The 18660-nt window shown below is 40.7% G+C and overlaps 2 protein-coding genes across 5 annotated transcripts in view; both read left to right on the forward strand.

The window, feature by feature from the left end:
* Positions 1-4600, forward strand: part of LOC145440221 (slit homolog 2 protein-like) — a 56339-nt gene extending 51739 nt beyond the window's left edge. For all 4 annotated transcript variants that reach the window (XM_080317792.1, XM_080317791.1, XM_080317793.1 and 1 more), the window contains 7 exons: positions 15-119; positions 600-755; positions 957-1137; positions 1802-2020; positions 2398-2517; positions 2624-2761; positions 3178-4600. In XM_080317792.1, the coding sequence (XP_080173918.1) occupies positions 15-119; positions 600-755; positions 957-1137; positions 1802-2020; positions 2398-2517; positions 2624-2761; positions 3178-3542 (1284 nt within the window). In that variant the 3' untranslated portion in view covers positions 3543-4600. The remainder of the gene's footprint in view (positions 1-14; positions 120-599; positions 756-956; positions 1138-1801; positions 2021-2397; positions 2518-2623; positions 2762-3177) is intronic.
* The window catches only part of LOC145440229 (RNA-splicing ligase RTCB), a 69699-nt gene that overhangs the window by 33081 nt on the left and 17958 nt on the right, over positions 1-18660 (forward strand). The gene's annotated exons all lie outside the window — the stretch shown is intronic.

The following is an 18660-nucleotide window of genomic DNA, read 5'->3' on the forward strand; positions in this document are numbered from 1 at the left end:
CGGTATTATTACAGATCGCAGGGATTACGATCTCGCACAACGGCAGCTACGCGGAACTTGATGAAGATCTGACAGGAATGGAAGAGCTGAGGATTAGCTTGGAGATTTCGACACATCAGGTAATATTTGAGTGAGTAATATTAGAGATAGTCAGCAACAAAGTACATTATCTTTTGCAAAAACTATCAAAATTATATTGCTTCTTTCATATTTCTTCGAGTGGAATGTACTTTTTTGTATCGTTTGCACGATTTTTCCCGACGAAATTGTCATGGCCACCAGGCAATAACGTTCATGTAGTGACGATGTCATAATAAAGTTAAGAAATTGAGACAATATATTTATGGCAGTAAGCCGTCTTTTATTGGTCGCTGTCATGCTTCAGCAGATTTCCATTCATTGACAGCGAATTCTCAAAGACTGTCCCAGACTACTGTTTTGAGGCCACATAAGGTCTTCATGTGTCCCGATCGCCACTGGACCGAAATATACTGACAAATATACCGACTGCAAATTTTGAAAAGCAGTGAATTTCAGGCCTACTGGCATGATAGATTCTTACTTACTTTTCTGTTATCTTTATATTATTCTTTCAACAGCCAAACGGAGTTATATTTTACGCCGGCGAGCTGGGTGACGATGGTAGCAGGCATGCAGTGATCGAATTATTTTCTGGCCACGTTCGATTCAACTATGACGGAATAAGTCGAGCCATTTACTCGGAGGAGATTATAAACGACGAGGAATTCCACACGGTTAGTTGGTAGTGCATTCAATTTCTACAAAGCATTGCATTTGTAAGCTCAAGGTATGAATGAATGCGATATTGGTACATGAATCCCACCGGTACTGATTCAGTGTGATATTCTACTTTGAAAATTTTAGGTCAGCAGGCGTTGTATTTGCGACTAGAATATTTACGCGATCTAGACATTTCATCGTCTCAATTCTTGCAGATTCAAATAACAATGGGCATGCACGGCGTCACAATGAGGATCGACGATTCCCGAGACTATCAAACGGAAAGCACCAAAACGGTCAATATGGTATCGCCGGTATACGTGGGCGGATTACCGAGGGACATGTGGCTTGGCGCGAGAAAAGCATGGCAGATCAGAAACGCTACTAGCTTTATAGGTGAGTTGCATTGATGAGTTTAAAATTTTGTGTGCTTATGCTGTTATCCAAATGAATGCTCTTTTTGCTACTGCATAGTGGCGGGTTGCAAATTAGTAACAATATATATATCCCATTCTTTTTGGTCGGCCTCAGTAGAATAATCACATGTGTAGCAGTCCACCAAGAAGGCTGTTGTGGAGGGTTGATGGACCGCTGCTGTATGTGATGTCTTTTTTCCTATTTTGAGGAGTATTGACGCCGTTAATGCAAAGATTGTACATGTAGTCGGTAGTGCTATTCTAGTAGAAGTACGAGGTAATGTTGTGAAGTTTTACTCAATTACTAGTGGAAGTTGCAATTTTAGGCAGCGCCGTTATCACGGTAACTGAATATATTTTCGAAAATTGCACATATCTGTAGCGTCATTAGTTGTTTAGCGTATGTCGCGAAGATACATCTTGCCATATCTAATGTAGCCTCTGCCGCTTAACTGTTAAAAGTATGCGACCCGTGACCAAATGTACCTTTTGAAACTGAACACCTGAGTATCTTTCAGACCTAGCCTTTCTACTGCCCACTTGTAATTGAGCGGCAATTTATGGCATTGCTTCTACTTGAATAGCAATAATGCTAAGTAATCCTTGGTTCAGTACACAACGTATGATCTAATATCGCATTTCAGGATGCGTGCGTAATGTCCTGTTCAACGAACGGCAAGTCGACTTTTTCACCGCCAGCCAAGGTTCGTATTCGAACCTGTTCGAAGAAGAGACCGGGGTCAAACCGGGCTGTCAGAGATTATCGGGGCCGTGGGTATGTAACGACGCCACATGCAAATTCGGAAACTGCATCACAAACGGCACTCACGGAACTTACTGCAAGTGCCACGAAGGATACGACGGTAAGTGTTACATAGTAAGCGTATGCTGCATTTTCAATAGTTCGTAGAACTGGTTTTCCGTTCATCAATTATATCAATTGCACAAGTGTACTACCGTTTGCAAATTAGTTCTCCCGTTTTAGTCACGAAGATGCGGTCACTAATTCGCAAATTGTTATGGACTTCTAACATAAACAAAGCACGCTATTTACCAATGTACTTTTCGGCCTTTCGATTTTCTTCTTCCACTTGAACAAAGTTTAATTTCCTCGGAAAATCACGCCTACTTTTTAAAACTTCATTCAATTATAATTCTACTCGGTCATTATTATCCATAAATAGACGCCCTGCGCCGTTACCACAGATTTATTTAGTCTTGTCAATATTGTTTCGCTTAGGCCGAGGCTGCGATATTGAAGACTCGCAACCTACCGCTTGCTCCGGTCATCTCTGCGAACATGGAATGTGCGTTGTCACGGGAGACGACGCTAGCACATACGTCTGCGAATGTGATGCAGGTATAACATGTAATTTAACGTAATCGATATACTTTGAAGAATCTGTTGAGAATGTGTAATATGCGAGATTGTTAAAATCGCATTTTATATTTCATTTCTTTTCTAGGATACGGCGGGCAGTATTGTGACATTCGTGATTATTGCTCGGGAGTCAGTTGCGGACAGCATGGGGAATGTGCGATCACGTCGACCGGTTACACGTGTAATTGTAAGCTCGGCTACCAAGGAAGACATTGTGAAAAACGTGAGTGATGGTATATCCGGTACTTTGAGCTGCTAACTAGCTTCGCAAATAGGTTTTGATCAGTGGCAAATGTCCGCATCACGGGTAGGAAATTTAGGCAGCGATGTTGAAGCCCATGCTTAGTGATATTATCCACAACTGCAACACCAATAGGTTGCGGGTTCGAGTCCGACCGAGGTCGACTCCAGAATTCTGCCGAAATATTGGAGGTTTATCTAGGCTCCTCCTCGATATCTGATCCGCGTAAGCGGTGTCTTATAAAAGCCTAGAAGTCGACCGTGCTATACAAGTCGGCAGATACAGAATCAAAATATAGAATATATACATAGGCCTGGTGTAAAAGACCATAGTCGTCGAAAAACACCATGAACACAACAAAAACAAGTTCACATAATTCCTTTTAAACCTTGTCACAGGTGTGAGAAGATGCAGCGGCACAAGAGTCCGTCAATACGTACAGATCACCGTCCCAAGGCCCACGCCGGCCGTGCCGGGCTCCGCCGAAACGATGGTGTGCAAGAGCAGCAAGAAAATCACCAACGTCGTATGCGACGGTTCGTCCTGTCTGTCCAGAAGAAGCGGACGCTCCAGTCAGCGCCGGCGCAGAACGCGCGATCCGGGAAGGACGGCTCTAATTCACTCTCTCACCCAACCGTCTTCGAGGGAGTGCTGTGCCCCCTTGCGTCAGAGAAAGAAGAGCGTGGCTCTGCAATGCGAGGACGGGTCGGTCATCAAGCAGCAAGTCACCAAGGTTAAGAACTGCGGTTGCCAAACGTGCTGATACGTGGCGAAGCAGTCGCACCTCGATAGGTGACGAATCGAACGAACTGTTCGTGGCCGTGGAAAGCCGCGAAGGACTCGCAGCATCGCCATGACGTGTGTACTATGTGCATAAATGCAGTTGTCACGACGGAATCCAACGCCTTGTTGTCAGACTGAACGCGTGTATATGCAGAGTCGGTCGATAACGAAGTACTTCTACTCTTTGGAGTACTGTTTCTGGTTCGTTTTATTTGGAATACTGAGTACCAAGGAGTTATTGCTTGCTTCTTGATCGCAAACTGATCAATCAAAACTCAGTTGAGCCTCATCGACATTAGATGACGACGTTGTACTCTGTATACGATTTCTCCTTCAAATATCATACCATAGTGTGTACGAGACGGCACGGAATGACACTTGCTGAATCTTATATTTAAAAAGTTCATGCAGGTCGATATATGAGTGTGGTCGCGATTTTTTATCAGAATGTCTGTTATAGCGTGTCCGTATGCGTTGTCCGTAATCAAGTGCCATTTTACTAGATTTGCATCAGCGCAATGTAGATCATCAACGTGGAGTTGTTGTGTATCACAGCAAACAATAGTGTGTCTGTTACGTAGTGGCTTCAGCGGGAATTTCTTTTTCTCTCACCAGCGACAGTTTGAATTGAAACTAATACATTCAACGTATTAGTTTGAACGGATTGATCGCAGAGTTAGTCTGTGAGTCTTCCCTCGCCTCATTCTACGATGCAAAGTAGGCCATTTATTACGAAGCGTTTCCGCTTATTTCTCCATCTTCTTTCAATTTTCACTCGTATAATTTAGGCCTAACGAAGTATCACTTGTATTATTTATATTTGGATCTTTTAATGTCAACAATATTGTATTGTATTTTTGTTGTCCGTAACCCTCTTGACACTTGTCATAGTGTTTATTTTCGTTCTTATTTTTTTAGTACTTCATTGAATTCAGCAAATTTTTATAAGCATTATTCATTTCTGAAGTATTTCTCGGTGACTTTGTATATTTTTATCATAAAAGTTACGTGATAATAAATGACACATTGTCGAAAGAATTTACCTGTTAAATTCAGGCAGTATGGTGGATACGGGTATATCAGTTGATCTTAACCCCTCCGGGTTGCGAGCGAAATGTGGGTCGCGCAGCCTTCGAAAATGGGTAACGGCGAAGTTCTCGTTGTTTTGTAATTTTATTATATTTACAACAATTGATACGGAATGAACCTCCAAAGCGTGTAGTACACTATATCCCGAATGAATGTGGCGTGTGCAGTGAAGGAGGGATACGAATCCATTCATTTGAAATCTCAAAATCAAAACTTTTACATATCTTGTGAAGCGAAGTTCGAGATTAGCATGTGAACCAACCAAAACCTATTTGCAGCATCGTAACATGTGAAAGCTTTACAACCTTTTTGAGCACCATCCACACTTTTTTTTGCAAACAAAATTTCATCCGCACAAACCTACAGGAAATTCTTACACAGAAAGGAAATGAAGATACGTAACAATATTTTGTTCAGATGTGCGACACGTATGCTACCGGTTTAGGCCATCAAGTGTCTCATTAACCGTTTGGCGCCGGCGTGGGTATTTTTACCCATTGCCGGTACGAGGGAAGCGTACTGCAATAGAACCGCTATATATCCCGTTCTGATCGTACTAGGTCGTTGCTGTTTATTTCTGCCGATAGATATTGTTTGTGCAATTGATACCATAATATTTGATATATATTATATCTAAGACATCGAAATCGGATACCAAAGACCTTAGATAAATATGTTGCAAAATACACTGTTTCGGCAACGCGCGCGTCATTGACCACTCTCACATAACTTGCTGTATGTTTCGTTCTGGCCGTCTTAGAGCATAGTTGTTTCTTTCTATGAAAAGCTAGTGTCGATACAAGTCCACACATATCTTCATATCTGATATTAGTTACATATAACGTGTTCAAAATCTATGTGATAGGCCGCGTGACAAAAATATCCGCCGACCGCATCATTTTGCGCTCACGCGCGTTCCCGATATACCCGTCATGTAAACCGTCGTATATTTGGTTTTATTCATCATAGCCTGTTGTAGTTTGTTTCTATGAATAGCGCTTGTCAGCTTCTGTTTTTCTTGCTAAAACAAACATAGTATACTAGTTATGTCTGCACCGCTCAAGGTTGCATTTGAAAATCGGGAACAAATTCTCGCAGCCTACCGTACCAGCTTCAAGCAGAGGGATGATTACTGGTCACATAAGGGGATATATATCGAGTTCTAATAGTGATATACCTTCACGTCCTTCATAGATTGTGTCTGTGAATAGTTGTTTCTTATACGTTTCTAAATAATGGCTAATAGTCAAGTATAATTCGTAATAAATACAATATTACTCAGCGCATAAATCTACGCAAAAGTGTGCATCTGGATATACAAAGAGCTGTCGTATAACGATATATATCTTACGTTGTAGTAATGATAGGCATTCGCGGATTGTCTCTTTCAATAGAACTAGCCAATATCCACCTTCAAGGCCAAAATAAACAACATCAGTTTGCCTAAGCCACCCCAAGGTCGCTTCTGAAAATCGCGAAGAGAATTCCTGCAGCCTACCACGGTAGTGTCAAACGCAGGGACGAATATCCGTAACATAAAGTGATATGTCCTGAATTCAATTGGTAATAGACATTCTTAGATTGTTTTTGTGAAGAGTACATGCCCATAGGCTTATATCTACATCAGACAACAGTTATTAGTGATGTATATATGGTAATAACTGCAATATTACTCGGTGTGCATTACTTGCAAGAGGTGTGTATATATTTGAAGGAAGTGCTACCAAATAACGTCATAAACTTTACGTTGCAGTAATGATAAGCATTTGCAGTATATCATTGTGGTAAGGACTGTATAATATACGTCTAGGAATACTAAAATTACTGCTTTAGGTTCTACAACAGTTTCAATTATAAGCCTTCGAAGTTACCATTAGGGCTGGGCACAATGATTCGAGTACTCGAATCTGAATCGAGTAATTATTTTAATGATTCGAGTCGAGTAGCAAAAGACGATTTTTTCGAGTACTGAAATTATACGCTCGTCGCTACTGAAAGTTATTTTATCAGCGAGAATAATGGTTTCGATACTATTTTCCACTGTTGAAGCCTTGAAACCTTGATTGGCAGTATCGCAGTATACGAAACATATCGTACAAAGTTACGGCAGTACCAAGGTATCCTGAATGTGATGGATAACAGGCATTATATTCTTTGTGGTGGCACAAAAGGTACGTATTTGAACTTTGACATATTACATTTTGTTGTGACGTCATAATGAGTGATACTCGAATACTCGACTCGACTCGAAGCATAATACGTGATTCAGAATCGAATCACTCAGATACTCGATTTTGCCCAGCCCTAGTTACCATACGCGCACCATGACTCACTCTCTCGGCGGCCTGCCGCGAGTTGACTAAAACGGTCGGTATTGTTTTGATTAGAAATTATCGCCTGCTAGACGTGGAGGGTCGACTCAGGGCTCTCTAGAACGATAAATACTGTGTCTATACAATACATAGGACTCTATCGTCATCGGATACCTATACTAAGGTTCATAAGACCCGCAATTTAGCATTTCTGTTTCCAACCAACGTTTTCTCGGCTTGCTCTCGATATACGTATCCAGACACAGAGCTCGAAATGACTTGAGTGGCGCAATCGGATCCGCGTTGAAGTTCTGATTCGAACGCTACCTTGTTTACCGTACTCGAATCCCATTAAGGTACAGTTTTTCGATTTTGAAAATTGAAGTAAAATTTTTCGAAATCTGCAGCCGGTGCCAATCGGTTAAAAAGACAACTCAAACTTCACGTCTTCATGTGTCCCGACGCAGAAAGGGTTGGCCTCCAAATTAATGTGTCGTCGTCTCATAGGCCCACGTCCACTCGTTGCATATCCCTAGACCAGAGGTCAGGGACCTTATTTTGGTTCAATATTTTCAATTTTTTGTGGTATTCATGGTGTTTGTCGACTATAGGCTACTATGGTCATTTTCTGCCGACTTTTAGCACGGCCCACTTCTAGGCTTTTTGTAAGACACCGCTTACGCGGATGAGGTAGCGAGGAGGAGCCTAGATAAACTTCCAACACTTATGTATAGGAATTCTGAAGTCGGACTCGAACCCGCAACCCATTGGTGTTGTAGCCGCGGATTATACCACTGCGCAGTGCGCTATCTCGCCTCAATATTTTCAAGTCTAATTCCCGAAGAGCCATATGACGATGCAAACCAACTGCTACGTCACAATTGAATATTTGTGTGACGTCATGTGGGTACAATATCGAAGTTCGTTTATATTTGTGTTTCAAGTGTCTATTAGGGCTCTTCAAAAATGACTTTTTTTCTCAAATCGTACTGGCTACTTGATAAAATTGTTAGGTTACCTAATTTAAGCATACACACACAATTTGGTTGAATTCCAGCCAGTAACCGCTTTGCTTCAGGAGAAGAAAGTTACTATTTATTATATAAAAATAAATAATAAAAAATTTGAAAATTTTCTGTTCGCCCCATGAAAGTGTTAGGCTGTCCATAGAAACGATTCTCACCAAATTTGGTTCAATTCCAACCAGTGGAAGCGGAGTTATTGCCGTCGAAAAATTTGGATTTGAATAAAATAGTATTTACGGTGACCGATTCTTCGTTTATTTATTATAGTTGTGCTCACCGTAAATACTATTTTATTCAAATCAAAAATTTTCGGCGGCAATAACTCCGCTACCACTAGTTGGAATTGAACCAAATTTGGCGAGGATCGTTTCTATAGACAGCGTAACACTTTCATGGGGTGAACAGAAAATTTGCAAATTTTTTATTATTTATTTTTATATAATAAATAGTAACTTTCTTCTCCTGTAGCAAAGCGGTTACTACTGGAATTCTACCAAATTTTGTGTGTAGGCTTAAATTAGGTAACTTAACAATTTTATCAAGTAGCCAGTACGATTTGAGAAAAAAAGTCATTTTTGAAGAGCCCTAGTGTCTATTGAAGTGATATAACCTTGATGTTGTAAAGCGAACGTCAAGTGGTCGTGCGATACGCAAGCCGAAGAGGTTCCAACCGACTTGATTGCTTGATTGTTTTTCTTAAGTTAATTACCTAGTGCGTGTTACCTAAGGTGTACGTTGGTTTGTGCTTTGAAAACCAGTTCGTTTTTTATCGCTGTGTACGACGGTTACCTTCATTGAACGACGCGCCGAATTGATACGTTTCGAAGACTATCGCGGGCTGAGACGGCATCGTATTTAAACTCTCACGGTGTGAGGTGTTGGAGTAATTTCTCGTCTTGACTTTGATTTATCCGTATGCAAGTCGCTGATCTTTTTTGGGAATTTTGTTAATAAAATTCTACACTTGATTCCGAGTATTTCGTTTTGGGAGGGGGAGCAGGCACGTATCTACATAGGATTCGGCTTTTTATGTTGTTAGACACCAGCACCCGCATTAATGAAGCCGGTTTCCGCGCATTTGAGCATGCAACAACTTACAGCTTAGCTGTACAGGTGTCGGGACCCTTCGCAAGCAACATATTTTCATTTCCTTGAGAGATATATTCTTCAAAACTTCAGCCAATCGAATGTGCTTTTTAGAGCAAAACTAACAATTGTCTACAACAGTAAAAGTGTGAATCTACTGTTTATTCTTCAGTACCACGCTGTTTACAACTTTGCAGTTTCCACAGAGTTCGTCTTCGTAGGCCTACAGCGCGCGCGAGGGTTTCCATGTCATATGGTATGCACCAGTGTCACGACATCAATGGAGGTTATTTGAACCGACTTCTATGTGTCGGAGGTTTATCTGGTCTCCTCATCGCTGATCTCACTGCATGTGCACTGTACAGTGTCGCACAAAAACCCCAGATGAAGCAAGTAAAAGTCGAGCTTGCGAAAAATCGGCTGCGACAGACGAGGACGCGTGCGAGAGAGAGAGTGAAGGACGTGGTTGAGAGTGTGACTGGAAGTCGTCCGCAAAAATCGTACCACAAGCAAAAAGATCAAGCAAAGGACAATATTCATGATCGGGCGCAAATGACCTTATCAGCGATAAGCGCCAAAAATTGTTCAATAAAAACAAATATGTATATTGTCCTAGTGACCGTCACGGAAGGTTCAATAGGTTTCCCCAAACCGGCAAAATAACTTCAACGACAGAGTATAGTGTTAATTGAACTTTATTTCTAAATGCTCGAGTTCTTCCGCGGTAACATAACGATTAGCTACAGGCCTACCTGGCTATGCTTGTAATTTGAATTTGTACTTGGCAACATCACTTCCAGGGAAGTTCATTTGTCGCGGATGATCAGGAAGATAATGTGGATTCGAAAACTGCATTGTCTCTCCCACCAATCAACACATCGTGCAATACATGGTTTGAAAACGCGTTTTGCAAGTGTACGTACATCTGTACAAACTTCGTATCGAACTCGACGGATTCCAATGTAGACCCGTACATAACTTGAAAGTACCGTATTTGTCCTATTATAGAAACAACGATCATATTGAACTGATAAATGAGCAATTATTATATGCGGGCAAATATTTGACCCAAATTTTAGAAATTTGAAAAGGGGTAATTTCGATCCCCTCAAACTCTCCATGGATACGCCACTGTCTCGCGCCTCACAGACGAATAATGACGCGGGCCGTTACGAAAATTTATAAAAAGGTTGCAGCAAAATCTATGAAAAACATGAAAAATTGGAAATTTGTCAAAGAGCCATATCATTTCATCAAAAAGGCCATAGTTGCACGACCCCTGCCCTATAGACTATAAAGCAGTGCTTCTCAACCGGTGGGTCGCGAAGCTATTTCAGGTGGGTTGCGAAAACGTTCCAAAATCTAACACACTTTCTTTCTTTCAAAATCTGTCACACTTTCGTATGCCTATTTACTTTCCCAAATATTCCAAAGACTTTATATTCTCAAGATTAGAGTAATTTCACATTCTCCTCCTCCCATTTAAATTGTTTTGCGCTCACAAGCCACGTTGCCGTAGGTATTGCAGTTGAACACAGCATAAAGGCCACAAACAACGGCAATGCAGCCTATGCAAGTAGTTATCACATACCACAATTTAACGTAGCTATGGATGGAAAATTCATAACAGCTACATAAGTAAGGTAATATATTTGCTCCGCATTACGTATTGGCCGTCGCTACTATATAATTCCTACAAAACTGTTGTATTCCGAAATCGATAGCGCGTTTCACTGTGCTGCGATTGTCCAATTGTTAGCGAGTAGTGTATGAGGCAGATTCGTTTGTGCCTCGCCTGGCTATTGTTTCTCTGCGATGGTATTTTCTGTAACAAAGCCGAATGTCACCTTCCTTGGCAATTTTGGGAGGGTTCTGGTGCTCTGACACTGTTAATGTTTGGATTTTCGGAATCAGTGTGACAATAGCATTTTAGTGATCTATTTATGATAAATTGCATTGTCGCATGTGAGGCACGACCCGCCCGTGCCTCACCTGTGCCTCACACCTCCTTTCGAGCTGGATTTTTGAATAATAATTATGCAAATTGATGAAGTTGGGTGAAAAAATGTTCAAATTTAGTTATTTAAGAGCATCGATGTAAAGTATCAATAATCATCGACTCACGGAGGATCTTCACTTACTCACCCTGACGACAGGTGAGGCACTGCCTCACCTGCCTCATCGGACCGCACGTTACTGAGTGTATACCCAACACAGTGACCTTGGGTATATTTAAAAATTATTCACAGGAAATCGTGCAAATGATTTTTTTGCAAGCAATTCAACAAATATTGCTGGCATCTTAACTGATCGCTCTGGTGCGGTGGTGACCCAAAGGTATACTCTTTGCGACCCATACTTTAAGAACGCCTAAAGGGGCGGGGGGCTATATAATGATGGTGTTTACTAACATATTCGTTCCTAGTGCTAATCGAACCATTATTACGAAAGTATGATGATTGTTCAGAGAAAGAAAACATAGAGGTGATTTTACGTCATTCACCCTCGTGTTGCAGGCGTAGACGAGCTGATGAACTGTGTGCCTGCCACTATACACCCGCTGCTTACCTCTACACCCTGCCACTCAGTGTTGCCACTCAAGGTTCGTGAAAGAGCAATAGATTTGCCAAGTAAAGACCACTATATCGACCAAGAGCTTTGAAATTTTGGTCAATTCTATAGCGTAAATCATAAAATATGAGAGGGATGCATTGATTAAAACCAATGAATTTACGAGAAGACAACAAATGACAAATTCATCGCGTTTCTGAAATCTTTCTCACATCAAACAATATCGATAATTATTTATTTCCCGACAATAAATTTAAATTTTTTCGGCTCTAAACTAAAACATATTCTCTCTAATATAAATATTATCCATTACATTCGATCCATTCAGAGTGAGGGACATAAAAATTGGTGAAGCGTCTCAAACTCACATATCAATGAGTGGTTCTCTAGCTTTTCTACAGTCAAAGGATCAAAAAAAGCTACACAGGGAAATTTTATTAAATTAAAAATCTATAAGCCAAATCACTATAGGCAAGCAAGTATGTCGTAAAAGTTTGCAAACAACAAACATTGTATTGTTGGTATATTATGTAGAAGAGAATTGTTCACTCCGGTACATGACCCAAATATGTGGCCCTTTAAGCTTGTTTTGAAACATTACAAGAAGCAGGATGCCTGCTTTTCCAAAGCAAAAAGGGCTTAACATGATAACTTGAAATAATTTATCATCAATAATCTACGGCTGTATTTATCATGCTAAATCTTTTTCTCCAGTTTTCATATTCTGTTACGCATTATATCGGAATCGAGGAAAGCTGTTTCCGAACGCTTTATTTCTTTTGGTTTATTGCCATGGTATAAAAGGCTTCTTTTGTATTGTACTTTATAGACAACCAGATGAATGGAGACTGCTTACTTATAATAGATCAACACGATACCTGAAGTGCGTGTTACTTCACAATCGAAATAAATATGCATCGGTTTTAGGACAGTCGATCCGTCTCGACTGGGAGCATTTTGTGGTCTACACCAAATACCATGTGTTCCAAGCTGGAAGGGAGCCAGAGATGAGCATTGGTTAATTTCTAGTGATGTTTCTATATGGTTTCGAGCTTTTCCCTAGTGTTTTGCAGGATTAAATACCAGTTCTAAATACAAACAGCTTGACATTTTGGTGGTTTCTGATTTGCCGCAATATTTTACTATGCACTAGAGTTGGTCGAAGGAATCGGCGTTGCTACTCAAGTATCACAACTAACGCCTTACACTTCCAACCACACCAATGGGTGCGGGTTCAAGTCCGACCGAGGTCGACTTCCGAATTCCGATACCTAAGTGTTGGAGGTTTACCTAGGCTCCTCCTCGCCACCTCATCCGCGTCAGCGGTGTCTTACAAAAAGCCTAGAGGTGGGCCGTGCTATAAGTCGGCAGTTACGGAAAATAAGAAGAATATCGGCCTGGTGTAAATGACCATAGTAGTCGACAAACACCATGAATACCCCAAAAACAAACAAACAAACACTTCCAACCAATTACACGTAGAAGTAATAATTTCCAAGACATCTGAAAACTATTTCAAGTGGAATACGAAATGAAAGGTCTGAGGAAGTCAGTAAATATCTAAGTATTTTTGGTCGGTGGGAGGGTGGTCGCATACATTCAGCAGTTAGTCGGAGGTGGCTATACATACGAAATCGCAAGATGCATCGTTATAGCTAACACAAAATGACTATGATGACACCACCCATGGGTAGAATCTATGAAAAATATATTCAGTTACCGTGATTCAGAGGCTATTTCAAGCGTTTTCTATGACAATTTAACTCATGATAGCGGTGGAATATTATTCTGAACTACTTTCTACTTAACAAAAATGTAATTGCAAATGTAATTAGTTCATCCAGAATACTGTTCAGGTAGATGTTGAAGTAGTTGCAAAACATTACCACTTCAGTAAGTACTGCAAGTAGCCCAAATCTACTTGATTACCTCGAAAAAGAAGACATATTCAAGATATATAATATCTCAACAACGTGACGGTGATAGCTAGAGCAAAAACAACGTCAGATTCGTATTCAGCGCCCCCAAATTAGATATAATTGACCCAAATAAGTCCTGGCGCAAAAATCGTATAGACCATAGTGACGTAATCATTATTGTTATGTAAAGCTTATCATAATAACATATTCATAAATATCGATTTTTCATGATCGAACACTAGATTTGCAGAATTTTGATAAAAATAGACTAGAACACTAGTTCAAGTCAAAATACACCAAATCTAGTGTAAAAACCCTAGTAGTGGCACCACTGCTACCGACTACAACCACTACACTTTGCCTCCCACTACACCCGCTTGCGAATCAGATTTTTATTACGTATTAAATACAGAGGTGGTCAAAGTAGTCAAGAAAGCTACGCAAGTAGAAGTAGAAGTAGCGACGCAAAAATATTCTCAAGTACGAGTAGAAGTATAGTCCTTTTAAAAGCAGCCTAAAACTAATTGAAGTATAAGTTGCATTGACTAACTTTAAATCTACTCAAGTAAGTAAGTAGTTCGTAATTCGTTCGCACATGGACTGTCAAAAGCTGCAAATTGAGCTATGCGAAAGGTGCAGAGCTTGATTCATATTGATGCATCCCAGGAGGTAGAAATTTTTGACAGCGTGAGCGTTTGTCCGCATCATGGGATGAAAATAATAGCATTGATATGGGAATGCGACACTAATCCTCTGTTTACTTGAACAACCCGATTTAAAAAATATGATATGGCGCCCTCCTTCATTTTATAAGGCCAGTAGTTTGGTCGAAGAGCAACACGGAGAAACGGTGTTGAATACGGTTGTGTTAACACTTTGCGCGATTAGTAAACGTTAATAAAAATATATAGCTGATCGTAAAAATGACATAGGAGAGATGTGATACCGATGAGACACTGGGACCGAAAATACTTGAAAAATTCTATGCGATAATTCCATGATTACAGTACGCGACTTCGTCTACAACGGCATGCTGGCATAATCTTTCCTCGCATGCAAAAAACTTCGACCTACACTTGCTTTCATACTTCAACATGTATGTTCTCCAGACAAAAGAACTGAACCTATTAGAACTCAAAGTGTGATACTGTTAATTGAATTATAAATATGAATACAAATTCTAAAAAGCGAAAATATATTTCCTGTCTTTTGTTCAGAAAGTTAAAACAGCTAGTGTTGGTCTGCTAAAAATGTCCGAGTCCACTTTTCCAGATTAGGACGCGCCATGGGCTGCTAGACTACGATATGGCAGACAAGTGCTAGATTGCGAAATGGTAGGTAAAACGCCATGATGGGCCATATTTACTGTGATGAAATATTTCACATGGGTGACATTGGTACCACATCTCCCCTATAGTGTAGCTTTATTTCCGGAAAATAGAGGCAATACTACACTTGCTTTCATACTTCAACATGTATGTTCTCCAGACAAAAGAACTGAACCGATTAGAACTCAAAGTGTGATACAGGTAATTGAAATATAAATATAAATACAGCTTCTAAAAAGCGAAAATATATTTCCTGTCTTTTGTTCAGAAAGTTAAAACAGCTAGTGCTGGCGGTCTGCTAAAAATGTCCGAGTCCACTTTTCCAGATTAGGACGCGCCATGGGCTGCTAGATTACGATATGGCAGACAAGTGCTAGAGATTGCGAAATGGTAGGTAAAACGCCATGATGGGCAATATTTACTGTGATGAAATATTTTACATGGGTGACAATCCGATGTGAACGGAACCACGCAACCCGCTACCTAAATTATATTCACCGATACGTTCGTGAAATCACATTGTTATACTGTGCACGAAGCGCGACGAAAATTCTGGGCTTTACTCAACTTTAGGGAAAATTAAGTGTTGACACTCTGTGAAAACATCCGAAATTCCTCAGGCTATCTTTCTGATTGGCGGATTAAACTACTTCTACTTGACAAACTGAAAACAGCGAAAAGTAAGTAAGTAGATCATGAAATATTACGAATTAGAAGTTGAGTAAGTATTATTATTATTATTATTATGTATAAAAACATTTAGTGGTGCTTTTCGCATCGAAGGCTTTTTGCACCACGGCGATTTTAGATATTTTGATCAAAATGATAGCATGAAATGTCATGAAAATACAAGATGAGTACATATAGCTAAATGCGACGCTTTGACTCTCGTATGAAGTCCAGTAGATCGGCAATAATGTTGCTGTTCGTTAAAAGGTTAGATAGCTGGAACGGTAGCCTACCTAAATAGTGGAAAACTACTTCAGAACTTCAAAAAAGTAGAAGTACTTCGTTACTGACCACCTCTGAGCATATGTACAGATTTATAAGGTATGCAAATTTAGATTTTGTGTAAGAACGTTGCCTTCTTTTAGCATATAATGGTAAGCATTGCATTGTAAGCATTTATTTCCGAATATATGTATATATGATATATATCACTGGTCAAAGTAAAAGTATTCTGCGTTGATACTCAAGTGGAAGTAGTAGTAGCATCTACTCCAGTACAAGTGGAAAAAGTGATTTACGAGGCATTTCCAAACTACTTCAAGTGGAATATGTAGTAGGTCAGGGGCGGGCAACTTCTCCAGTCGGCGGGCCGGATGTAGGAAAATTAAGTACTTGGCGGGCCGGATAGCTGAATCGATACATTATTGGCCCATTTATCCACATATACAAGGAATAAATCGCATGTAATGAATGTATTGCAACGAGAGCAATGTCATTTCAAAGCCATTTCTCGCCGATAATGACGAAGTCAATGTGAATTTGAGAACACCATTGTCACACAGGCGCCGCCATGTCTGCTTCTCTCTGATCAATCAACACACGCAACAGTCCTTAATTAAGATTTCAAGGCGTTCGACGAGCCCCGTATCCCAAATTTACCAAGATATCAATTCATTAGGGTTGAGTACATCGCAAATGCTGATAATGCAAGTCTTCTCGCTTCTACGAACTTGAGCGTAAGCTTCACTCTCGCACGCATTCTCGGTATTGTCCATGTCCATGTCCATCCTCGGTAATGGTTTTCTCGGTATTGGTATAGAACCCCCTCGGCCCTAGTCTGCCGAGATTTCCCACTACTTGCTTACTACGTCAAATATTAGTGACTGTATGTTATTATTTGCGTGTGTGCAGTGGTGGCTTTTTGGGTGGGCGAGGTGGGCGGCCGCCCGGGTCCCCCTTGGTCGAAGGGTCCCCCTATTTATATTATGCGCTTTTTTCAAGGATAATAACGAATAAACATGGAAATCCGTGTACCAAGCAAGAATATGATTCCGTACAGATGTGTCAATAATCATCATCAAATCTCTGCATTTGTTAGAAAAGTCCCGTATCCCGATAATCATCACGTCTCTGCATGCGGTACAATTACTTAGTTTTGATGTAGTCACCACCTGGCCAAACCTTGCCGTGGTGAAAGATAGATAATAATAATAGACGCGAAGTTAAGGTTGGATACTTATAGCCCCCCCCCCCCCTCCCTCCGGTAAGTCTCGCCCAGCCCCCCTCGTTCGTAGAGCTACTACTGCGTGTGTGCGCAGCGTGCGAGAGTGGAGCTTAGGCGTAAGTAAGTAGAAGCGAGAGGACTTGCATTATCGGCATTTACGGTTCTATACCAATACCGAGAGAACCAGTACCATAAGAATGGACATTACCGAAAACGGCCAATGCCAAGAATCTAACTTACTGAGAAGGCGTTGTCGAGAAATTTATATCTGACACCGAATGTGGCAAATCCATCATGTACTTGTACATGCACACGACCTGTATATATGCATAACATGCCTGCATTGCATTCTCGGTAATGTCCATTCTCGGTATTGACCGGACACCGGGCGGCAGGCCACATTATCTACTAAGACGGGAAACTGTCCGCGGGGCCGGATCCTGCCCGCGGGCCGTATGTTGCCCGCCCCTTTAGTAGGTAATATAAGATAATCGTCAGATTAGATTTATATCTGAACAAGACACACATAATGTAAATGAAGTTCTGACGAACATTCTATGTGATATGCATGTCAGCATGTGCATACGTACGTAAGTATGCGGCTACGTCAATATTTTGCTGGTAATCTACGTGGTACGCTACGTTGTAAAATTGCTATGCGTCTAACATCGTGCCCAAACGCTTTCCTACGTTCAAAGTTTTTTTTTTTCCTAATAGAGCAAACGACCATGACTGCAGGCAATATTCTCCAAGGCTTCATTAGCATATTACGCAGAATACAAAAATACGGAGACATGGACCATAAATATCCTCATCGAAATATCAGCGACCCTGGGGTGAAATATGGTTTACTAATGAATAATGATTGTTGAAAAATGAACACTGATACCATAGCAATTTACAACGTAGCGTACCACGTACCATGCCAGCTACGTTGTAAATTGCTATGCTGGTACACTATTAATTTTATACGCCGATTGTGTCAGCCTCAAAAATTTCGTAATCTGGCAACCGCTTTCTCTCTGATTTACAAAGAAGTAAACGCTCAGCAAAACTGAGTTCATGAATAGGATAGATTTCCTACAACAGAACAGGCTACACCAGATATTGCTGATGGACGATGGCGCAATGAGTGTAGCGAATAGAACTGCTGAATATGTTATGATCACGTCAAAGCAAGTGCTGCATATATAGTACAGTAGTAATTTGCATGATCCACCTACCCTTTAAGAATTGACGCTGACTGCGAGACGTATCATGTATCAATAACGTTTCGTATCAAACTACACCCCTATGGGATCTCCGCTCATTTTTTAAAAATAAATCCTGCGTGATGAGAGCTTTTCTGCATAAAATAATTGGGTAATTAAACAGAGAGTTCTGCGTGACGTTGCCACCAATTCCACTCTGGACTCTATACAGTATACACAAACACAGCTATATGAGCGATTACCAGAGAACCCGTCCCTTGGAGAACCCGTCCCTACCAACTCGGCCCTCGGAGAACCCGGCCCTCGGGAAATTTTGCATATCAAGCACGCGTGGTCTACTTGTTGTGGTATTCACGGTGTTTTTCGACTACTCTGGACCTCGGA

This window comes from Botryllus schlosseri, chromosome 6, assembly GCF_051294905.1.
Source record: "Botryllus schlosseri isolate E-star chromosome 6, Bs_hap1, whole genome shotgun sequence".
In the NCBI taxonomy this organism is placed as follows: Eukaryota; Metazoa; Chordata; class Ascidiacea; order Stolidobranchia; family Styelidae; genus Botryllus; species Botryllus schlosseri.